Source organism: Aptenodytes forsteri, unplaced genomic scaffold (assembly GCF_000699145.1).
Source record: "Aptenodytes forsteri isolate BGI_AS27 unplaced genomic scaffold, ASM69914v1 Scaffold15, whole genome shotgun sequence".
Taxonomy (NCBI): Eukaryota; Metazoa; Chordata; class Aves; order Sphenisciformes; family Spheniscidae; genus Aptenodytes; species Aptenodytes forsteri.
This window is the reverse complement of record NW_008795129.1, coordinates 27,242,019-27,252,578: the sequence shown is the minus strand read 5'-3', so window position 1 is coordinate 27,252,578 and position 10,560 is coordinate 27,242,019. Positions and strand designations below refer to the sequence as shown.

Below are 10,560 nucleotides of genomic sequence, written 5' to 3'. Positions count from 1 at the left end.
TTTTTTCTGATTTGTGTGTATTTTTTTTTTTTTTTTTTTTTTTAAATCTGTAACCTGAGATTTTTCAGAAGGATTTAAGAGCCCTAATCTATTGTCTTTTAAAATGGCTGGGTTCTCAAATGCCTCTTTCTAGCCACAAGTTGAAAAGGCCAACCTTCAGATCCTACAAGTAGCTTTTAGGAAAAAAGATAATCCAGAAGATAACTGCTGGTCTAGAATTCAAGAGAGCTGGAGTCAGCACCTTGCTGAGCCTCCAACCTCTGGTGATCCTGAGACGTATTCTCTATCATGGTTTCCCTTGTCCTGTGAAGGGAGCATTATTCCTCTCTACTCAATAGGTCGATTGTGATGTAAGTCTAACAGATTGTGTTAGACATCGGATTTTACGTTAAGATGTATAGGAAACGCATCAATAGGGTGGACATATACATGGCTATATAGGTAAACATTAATGTTCTATGGACAACTTAGCATGCAGAAGTTTCCTCTTCTCCCTTTGACTGTCAACTTGATACATTTCATGCATCCCCCCCACAATGAAATTTTGTTTAATGCACTACCACTGGTGCATTACAAATTTAAAAAGTGAATTTGACAGCAGCAAGAATTTCTAGTCACTTAAACGTGCCAGCCAATAACATACATTGTCAAAGCACTGCCATAGCTTTATAATTCCATTTCATTTTAACAACTAGTACTTAGCATTTCTACATGCTGCTTTGAAAAACTGTTATTTCTCATTTCATTTTGTACATTTGTTTACATACTTGCAAAGAAAATTAGTAAATACATTTGAGAAAAGAGTGGGGAAAAAGGATACTGTATATTAGCCATGTTTTATCAATATACAGCTTATTGCATGATGACAGGCTAAAATCTTGTCTTCACTGTAATTAGATACTAGCTTTAATATGAATAAATTTACTTATAAAAACGTTTTGAGGAGTGAAGTATTGAAAGTGATTAGGTAAATTTCTCTGCTCTTACAAAGACTTGCTGTATTATCTTGGGTAAATCGCTCTCCCTGCACTGTTTACGTACAAAGAGATACTATTTTCTCATTAAATTGAAGTATATTCCGTGCCTGTGACTAATTCTTACAGGGTTAGCAGTTAGCAATTAGAAATCAAGATTATATTTCACTTGGGGCCTCAGCATGAAAAAAAATAGCAACGTATGATGAACTGGCAAAAGTTACCAGCACTAACAGTTACTCATGCTCCAATGTGCAATGTTATTTCTTTAATTCTAGTAAGAACTCAGGACCCTTGCATTTTACTTTAAAAAAACCTGATTTCTTCCATCACTTCCCTTTTTCAGTTACTATTGTTTATTATCTGTAGCGGAGTGCGCGCTGGGTATTACCATCTCGGGGTCTCCTTGATTTCCTTGGCTGGCTGTATTAGTTCATGGATTATCTTTTCCTACCCAGTGTTACGAACTTTTTAAAACAAAGTCTATGTGTTCACTGTTTGTACAATATTTAACCTTGTGGGGTTTCAACTTCATACAGTTTCTAAATTACACAGCTGTATCAGTAATACATAGATTTAATCAGTTCTCAAAATTACATGAAATGTGCTTGGTCCCATTGCCTCTTCCTTTATCTGAAACTCTTCCCATCATCTCTACAACTCCTATAGGAATCTAGCTGAATGAATTACCACCTGTAGGTTAGCTAAATACATTACTGGAAATTATTTTTATTTTATATTTCCAGAAAACCCTTCATATGTTTTAAGATCATTATTTAGACTTTGAGAACAAATAATCAAAAGTTAGAAAACCATCAGAATTAAAGTAGCCTGGACAATTTTATTTCCATTCTTAAGTGGGTATGTGTGCATATAAAATTCTATGATCAGATACTATTTTTATCATGAGACCTTGGCTCCATTTAATGCACGTGTTAAGCAAGAAACTATATTCTTATTCAGCACTTACGCTGTAATTCACTTGAAAACAAAGCCACTGTTTGTTTGGGTGTGTTTTTTCTGCACAGATCTGTGCAGATAGACCTGGGCTCACTTCACCTGTATTCCCAATACTGGCCCAAAAGCCAGGTAGCTTTATGAGACTAGAATTAGTTTCACTTGGCTTGTATTAGCTTGATCAAGGATCTTCAGATAAGTGTGACATCCATCCAGTTTTGAATGCAGGCAAAAAGTTTCTTCTGCCAAACGTCAGTCAGATGTGCGAACTGGAGATATTTTCAGATCCTATATGTAAGGATTAAATGCAGGGCTCTGGCATTTTATTTCCAGGGTAGTCTTTACTTAAGCAAATATGGGCTATGGTCTTTTCCATTCACATCCTGCTCCGAAGACAGATCTCCCTCCTCCCCCTGTCTTTATCTAGGATCTAAATACTTCAATAGAAGTGATATGGAGAGTCCACAGTGGGAAGAGATGGGAGAAGTGAGCTTCAGAGGTAGTCTAGCATATGGTCTTAGATGCAGAACAGGAGCTTTGTTTTGCAGTGCTAACTTCCTGCCTATCATAGTTCTGAGTACTGTTTGATAATGGCTCTTTGTTTTAGTCTGAAGAAGATTTTCTTGAAAGGAGGAAAGAAGTAGAAAGGCTCCTGAAGAAGAATGCAGATTGGATATGGGATTGGTCCAGCAGGCCAGAGAACATCCCACCGAAGTGAGTGCTGTCAGTGTTTCTGGATGAAGTTGGATGCAGCTTTTACTTCCACAAGTCTAACTACGTATCTGTTAACGCTGTGACTGTGTTTTCTTCCTCAAAACTAGGGAATTCCTTTTTAAACATCCCAGGCGCACAGCTACTCTCAGCATGAGAAATACCAGTGTAATGAAGAAAGGGGGGATATTCTCAGCAGAATTTTTGAAGGTTTTTCTTCCATCTCTGCTTCTTTCTCATTTGCTTGCCATTGGACTAGGGTAAGTTTAAATTTAAAAAGGAGATTTTTTTTTTTTTTACCTGTTTTCTCTGAGGCCTAATTCTGACTCCCGATTCCCTCTTTGTCTAAAAGATGAGTAATACACTTGTCTCCATAGAAGGGGGACAGATAGTTATTCAGGAAGTGCTTTCTACTTGTCTGCTTGTGGTATTGCTGAATGTATCAAGATTTCCTTTTCTGCTTTTCTTACTAGTTGAGAATTTTTCAAAATAATTAAGAGGCAGTGAAATTAGGAGTTATATATATGAACTATAGTTATACTTACACAATACTTGGTTCCTTTGGAGATATGACTTTTAATCTCACAACTAATTGCAAAGGAAAAAGATACTATTTAATATATTTTAAAATTGCGCTCACACCTGGGAGAGACAGGGGACACCAAACAAAACAGGAATTGGCTTTCTTTAGATGATTTAGGGGCTAAATGATCCTTCTTTAAAAACAGGTACAGGACACAGACTAAAGGGAAGAGATTAAATGCCTTTTAGTCAGGATCAGAGTTTGCCTGTGCCTAAGCATGACGGATTCCTTGATATCAGCAAAGAATGCTGGGAATCCAGGCACGTCTGGCCGCTCTCCCATCAGAGTATGCTGTGCCACATGGGAGGGCTTAGGGGAGAAGTCAAACGAGTTCTGGGGTGACACCTGTTTTCCAAGGAACCTTCCATTAGCTCTGGTCCTGCTCTTTCTCTGCTCACTCCCTTGCAAAAATCCTGAACCTTATCAAGGCTACGAAAGTTGAGAGCGAGGGGATGCAGGAGATTGAGGGGAAGAGGAGGACTCTGCACAGCTGCAGTAAGTGGAAGGAGGGACAGCCCAAATCTTCTGTGGTCCCTGGGGTATGCATCATTTTGCGTGGATGAAGGCACGGGTTATCTTCCTGTACGAAATCAAGATCTTAGCCATATAATACTGTAAAAGTAACATGAAACTAATTTAACTCCTTTCAAAGTTAAAATAAGTAACTGCACAAGATAGGATAAAAGCATAATGGAATTTTCCTTTCAAAATAAACACACATTTGGTGATGTAAGTACTTACTTTCTTCCTGGTCACTTCCACCACTGCTGCAAATTTGCATCATTCCAGTTCAGTAATGAGCGAGTAACAAAGTCACATCTTCAGAAAGTGCTTAATACAGTATCAATAAAATAGTTACACTTCAAAATAATAATTTCTTTAAGCTACAAGAAGTACACGAATAGAAGACGCAATGTAGGGCAGCTGTGAAAGCATACCAAGCTGGAAAATAATGACCAGAGAAACAGTAAGAAGTACATGAAGATGACAGTAAAATGAGAGGTTTACGAATTTCAGAGGTATTTAGCAAATGGAAAAACTTAAGATAACAAAAGGAAAAAGGTAATAAAACATCCGACTTAGAGACCTCCTGAAGCAGCGTGTTCTTGCTAACCCCATACTTACCTCTGACTCTCGTGTTCCTGAAACTGAACAGCTTACACAGAATTATTCAGTCTTAGAACTCGGGGAGTGTTATTAGACAAGGGTATGCACAAAGTCACTAGCAACTGAAAACTGAGTTTCATAGTAGTCACTTGATTTGCCCACTTAATTATAGCTGGCACTGCTGCTCCTGCTGGAAATTATGTAACTAGTAACCTGATGAGAAAAAAGTGTTCCTTACATGCTGTACATTCTCTTTGAAATGAAATGCAACACTCACTGACCATATGTTCTTGATCCTCAGGATCTACATTGGAAGACGCCTTACGACCACAGCTTCAAGCAGTACATTTTAAAGGCGTCTGAAATGTAGTTTCAAAGCAGAGAAAATACTCATCTGGGAATACAGGAGGTGAACAGCAGAAATGTCTGAGCTTGCGATGACTACGTGATCAGTGTGTACTTGTTCTGTAAATGTTGTGTTCCTAGTTTAGTAAGAATGGGAAAAGAGACACTAAAGCTAATATATCATATATAGTCTTCTGGATCAATTCGTAGAGCTTGTTTCAGATGCATTAACATCTGTTATATTGCTTTGTGGTGAAGTATCTTTGAAAATTAGAACTTGATGTTTAAAAACAATCCTAGCTTTAATATAGCAATTGTGATTCAGCTAGGTATTCATCTAAACTGCTGTTTCTTTATACTTCATAGATGTGAATATTTGTCACTGCTGCTGTAATCATGACACTAAGGGATTAGCCCAAAACAATGTGTGGCCTTATGTATCATATATGGGAAGTCAGAGAAGCTTTTACCTCACTCGAGGCAGTTTCTTCCGTACGTAGATTTTGCTTAGCTCGCTCTCACGTTTGTGTGAGATGTGAAATGTTGAGAGACACTGGAAGTCAGCTGGAAGAAATTAGCATACGAGTGAAACTTCTGTCAGTTTTTACTAGTTCAGAGTGTGATGTGCAACAGCCCGAATTAAAATTTGGACTTCAGTGCCTAATAAATAGCTTCTTTTGCAAAGGCATTTATTTAACTCCCCAATTAATAGAAGTTCCTTCTGTTGTATGTACTTGCAGACTATTGCTTCTCAGTCTTTTTAGCTGTAAAATAATAAATTTGCATCTCATCCTTGTATAGATTTAAAAAAGGGTTGCTTGCTTATTTGTTTTTACTAATGGAATGCCTTTTCATTCAGTGATTTTACCTTATTTAATGAGAAGAAAATAAATGTTTGCCAAAATATCATGTTTTATATATTTAAATAAAAAGGTTCCTCATGGATTCAAAGTTTTCTCATTCTTTTTTTGTCTAATAATTGTTGAAAGTGGCTGACAAGGCTCCTTGTCTTTAAACAAGAGTTTCACACTGTTTACTTGCATAACTGACAAATAAGTAAGAAGTTTCTGTAGAAAACAACTTCATTGCTTATTCTTAAACTTGAATATGGCTAAGCTGCCAGTAGAAGTCACTCAGTAAAGAGAAACTCACTGAACTTGCTAATACTTATTCTACTTTGCACTGTCATCATCATTTAAAAATAAGTTTGCTTTCTACTTTATTTTTGTCCTTATTTAGCAGTACTGATTTTTTCTTCTGTGCTTGAAATGGAACCTGTGAAAATGTGGTTAGTGGGCACCTTGTAATACCGTACGGAGTCCATGTCCTGCCATCACGTGCTGTCACCACAGCTGTGGGACTAGATGCCGCTGTGCAGGCCAGCACACGTGTTTCATTTTCCATGGGAGTAAATCACTTGTTCTCGTTCGTATGCATTTAATCACACACCTTTTACAGGAGGACCAGGATCTGTTTGGGGTTTTTTACTGTATGTCTGTATGTGCAATAAAAAGTGGATTTATAGAATTACCTTAATTTCTGAATAGTATTTCCCATATGTGAAATCAGACACAGTCTTTTTTTTTTTTAATCTGACTACAGTTGGAGTTGAACCTCAGTGTTCCACCAAAATAGTATTAAAAACATTGGTATCGGAATTGCTATTAGAGCAACTGCTTCCCTCCCTTTGAAAAAGCAAGTTTTTTTTTTTTTTATACCATTGCATCCGAATTTAAATAAAAGATTCCTTATAAATACTGCTAAAACCCCAACAACTTACCCAACACTTCACACCCAACGTTCCTTGAATTACAGCAGGTAGAGTGAGGTATTCTGCAAGCTCCAGCGCGTGCACACATTCACGTTTTACGTAACCAAGGTCCTTACCCTTGTCCTTTTTCATTTGTGTTGGGTCTGTCTTGTTTTCACTGAAAGTGAAGATACACTGACTGCATTGGAAGTTCCCCAGGTCCATACTCTTATCACGACTGGTATTTTGAACGATTCACAGAAACTGTTAAGGGCATCTTAGAATTACACTCAAGCAACACTCACTTGAATACTCCTATTGTGTATTGCAAAATGTAGTGGTATGAAGGTATCGATTGTGAATAAAGGAACTACATCGGTTCATTGTTTTTTTCTCCTTTCTCTTCGTAAACAGAGAGATCCTGTATGGACAGGAACAGCATTACCACCCTGACAGACTTGCAAAGTAGACGTTTGTTAACATTCCTGCGGCAGCCGGGAATCTTCGATGCGAGGCTGGAGCCTGAATGCTAAAAGCAAAGGTGGGATCAGAAGCAGCCAGGGCGTATCGTCACATTGGCAAGCTGAAACACCCTAACGCAGTCCTACCTGCGTGAACTTTCTTGTTACACTTTCATGTCCTATGGAACTGTTACCACAGATGATAGTAGTAAAATGAAAAAAAGTGTTCTGTATATTTAAACCATGTTATTTGCATATTTATCATTTTACCAGCACCTTGACAAGTGGCATACCTATTACCTGTCACGGCTGCTGAGAAAACATTTCTAATTTACATTGCTACTTTGGTTTGAAATGAGAAGTGGTTTATGTTATAGTGTCCTTTTTTTTTTTTTCTTCATTATTATTCCACCAGCTCCACCATACCTCGGGATCACACCCGCGGGCAACAGGCGGAGGGGTATGTCAGCCTTTACAATGTCGGTCTCACGCAGTGTGGTACCCTGCCCAGCAGGTCATCGCAGCCCGGAAAACCCCTTGCCCACTGCTGAACGTTCACTAAAATTGTTGTGGTCAAACTGGAGCGAGTGAGCAAGCGAAAGCAAACAGATCCAGACAGGACCAGGGAGAAGGCGGGCGGCAGAACAGTCATCTCAGTCTCTTGTTCCACAAACATTCGCAGACGGTCAACTTTTTTTTCAGATTAGGCACAACGAATGAGGATTTTAGAGGTAGTTATACATTTAATTCTTATTCATTCTTAATTTACATTGATTTTAATTAGAATTACATGCATAATTATCTCTGAGGATCTGAGCCTATGTCCTTGATCTTGCAGCGGATGAGTATAGTTTCAACAGAGCTTTTTCGGTGTGCATGTGCAGGTGTGCGCTAGTTTTCCTAAAGCTATCAAACAAAAATATTTTATCCATTTTTCAGTTATTACAGCAAACGGAAGGTGATAAATACTTGTTTTGTAGATAGTTGGGGGACGCTAATGCTGTACTCAGGTACTGGAGCGCTGACTTACACAAGTATCATTAGAGACAGTATCACTCCATTTACCCACATTTTTAGGATCATCATTCAGAAAACCTCATATTCAACCCACTATCCACCATATTTATATGATATGCCCAAGGTGACGATTACCCATTGCAGAAAAAACACCTAAAAGAAAATCATCAGATGGGCAACTTCTGTATCAGAGGTTTGTGTTTATAGCAGCAACTTCTTAGGCTGCCCTGATCCAAGCTGAACTGCTGTATACGTAATAATTGTTTTTAATGTGATTGAAAGAAGTAAAGTTAAAACAAAAACTAGTCATCATGGTGCCATTAAACTAGCAAAATATTTGACATTATCCAATTACTGGTCAAGGCATTCTTAGAGAGCTACATCAAGTTTATACGGTCAAATGTTGGCCTTTTGCCTTTGCGTTTTCAACACTGATTTCTCTAATAGATACCTCATACAAATTTCACAGTTATCAATTTTTTAAAACAGCTTTAAAGTGCACAGGCTTCTCTAAAGCCATGGAACCAGTGGACAAGTAGTCCAAAAGAAATATAAATACTAGAAGAAATGACCAGGAACTGCCTTAACATGCTAGATATTGACAAAATTTGCACTGAAGACTTCAAGCCATTTGACCCTCACACTTAATACCAGAGGAAATGGAAAATTCAGTCAATTTTGCAACTAAACTTACTTTAAAAAAAAAAAAAATGGTCACAACATAAATAAGTAGCATTTTAAGTACAACACACTTCCAGTCCAAGGAGCTTTACTTCTTTAGAGAGACAAGAATGAGTACATCTCGTTATAACTTGTTTAACAAACCTCATTCCCAGTTGTGCTTCCAGCCACAGACCTAAGGCCCTGGCGCCGCTCCCTCCGCCTCCCCTGGGCTCAGCTGGGGGCTGGGGAGGGTGCCCTCCGCTGGGGTCACCCCTCTGCAGGTGGACCCAGCATGAAGGACAGACTGGAGGACGCCAGCCGCAGGCACAGGGTAGGCTGCGCACAGCATCGCTCCTCGGGCACCACCATGGCACCTGCAGGTCTGCGACGCTCCCTTTGTCAGCAGGAGCTGTCTGCTGGGAACTGGCCTGGGTGGGACATGGAAATCAAGCACTCTTGGGAAGTAAGTGTTGGAGTACCTGGCTTTTGGAGCCTCGATTCACCAGAGTTTTAAAAGGCTGAGAAGCTCCGTTGCTCTCCAATGACAATGGCAGCCACAGAGCCACTTCTCCAGCTCGCTTGGGCAACGGCTTGGCTGCACCTCTGATGCGCTGAGCTGGTGTGACCTGTGGCTGCTGGGGCTTGTGCCACCTCAGCTGCCACCAGCCCTCATGGCCACAGGGACTGGGAAAGGGGCAGCAGGGAATCTCACTGTGGAAAGATGGTTCACGTAAGACAGAGGTCGGGAAGGTGAAATACTTCCTAAGCACACAGATGCTGTTGGGGCCGTGCAGAGCTTCAGCCAGAGCACAGGCTTGCAGGAGGCAGCCAGTCCTGTTCAAAGCAGAGCTTGTCATGGTCTGCTTTAGTGCCTTCAGGCTTGGCAAGCTCATGCCAGTGGCAGCCGGCGCAGGGCACACTGAAGGCTTCCATACTTTTGCACAAGAAATACATTCAGTGAAGTTGTGGTATTAAAAACTTACCAAATATTAAAAGGAAGTAATGAAAGAATTGTTATGGATCCAGGCATTTTCGAAAGTCCCGTGCAAGCTGTCACCAAAGGCTCCCAAGGCACGCACCAGAAGCCTGTTCTTGCTCCAGAGCAGCAATCAGTTCCTTGCAGTCTTAAAGTATTTTTTTCTACCTGGGTTTAAAGCTTCGCATTTCAGCATGCTTTGCTTTAACTGGTGGAAAGTAATCCTCAGCAGCAACGGGCAGGGTCAGAGGCTAAGCTGATGGCTCTGGGGCACGTGGAATGCATTGCAAATCCTATTTAAACCACAGAGGACACCGTGAGGATGGCCAGCATCTGGGCAAGTTCAACATACAAGGGCCACCATCAGGAGTTGGCAAAGGTAGAGACAGAAGCTGCCTCTAAGACTGAAGCTTACAAGGATGCTACAACAGAGGGGATTTGCTGCAAAACCAGTTCTCTCTGCAGACTCCTCACACCCCACACTTTGCATGGAGGAGGAGGTTTACTTCCAGGAGCCACTTATTAACACCACCTGAAGTGGCACAGACTCCCAGCCCAGGGAGAACTCCACAGCTCAAGAGCTGCCTCCTCCCGCAATGTCCCTGCTGCAGCCAGACCACAGGGGACTCCTCAGCTGTTTCCCTGCTAGAAGCTCAGCCAAATGCAGATGCTTGTCTGCTCAAATATGCCTGTGAAATTCACACTCATCAAGGCTTAACATAGCTTCTTGGCACCAGTTTTGTAAGCACCACAGGAGTTTGGATCAAACTTGGTGTCAAAAGCGAGTTAAACGGGACAGCGATGGCTGCAGCCAGGCGGACCGCAGGGGTGGGAAGGGCCGGTGCTGGCCTGCTCCCCGCTCGGCATGCGGGGCCGTGCTCAGCTCCCAGGCATGCTTGGGCACAACACTCGTGTGTCCACATACCACCCAGCGCTGAGCATCAAGGGAGAGCCACACATGTGTTTGCTCCGAGTCACAGCTCGCTCTTTGGGGCAGCTCAGACACCAGGTAACTA

The 10,560-nt window shown here is 40.8% G+C and overlaps 1 protein-coding gene across 1 annotated transcript in view; it reads left to right on the top strand.

Annotated features, from left to right (window-relative positions):
• BNIP3 (BCL2 interacting protein 3) overlaps positions 1-5,622 on the top strand; it is a 37,466-nt gene extending 31,844 nt beyond the window's left edge. The window contains exons 4-6 of the mRNA XM_009278131.1: positions 2,539-2,645; positions 2,753-2,902; positions 4,634-5,622. Of these exons, the coding sequence (XP_009276406.1) occupies positions 2,539-2,645; positions 2,753-2,902; positions 4,634-4,685 (309 nt within the window). The 3' untranslated portion in view covers positions 4,686-5,622. The remainder of the gene's footprint in view (positions 1-2,538; positions 2,646-2,752; positions 2,903-4,633) is intronic.
• Positions 5,623-10,560: the final 4,938 nt, after the last annotated feature.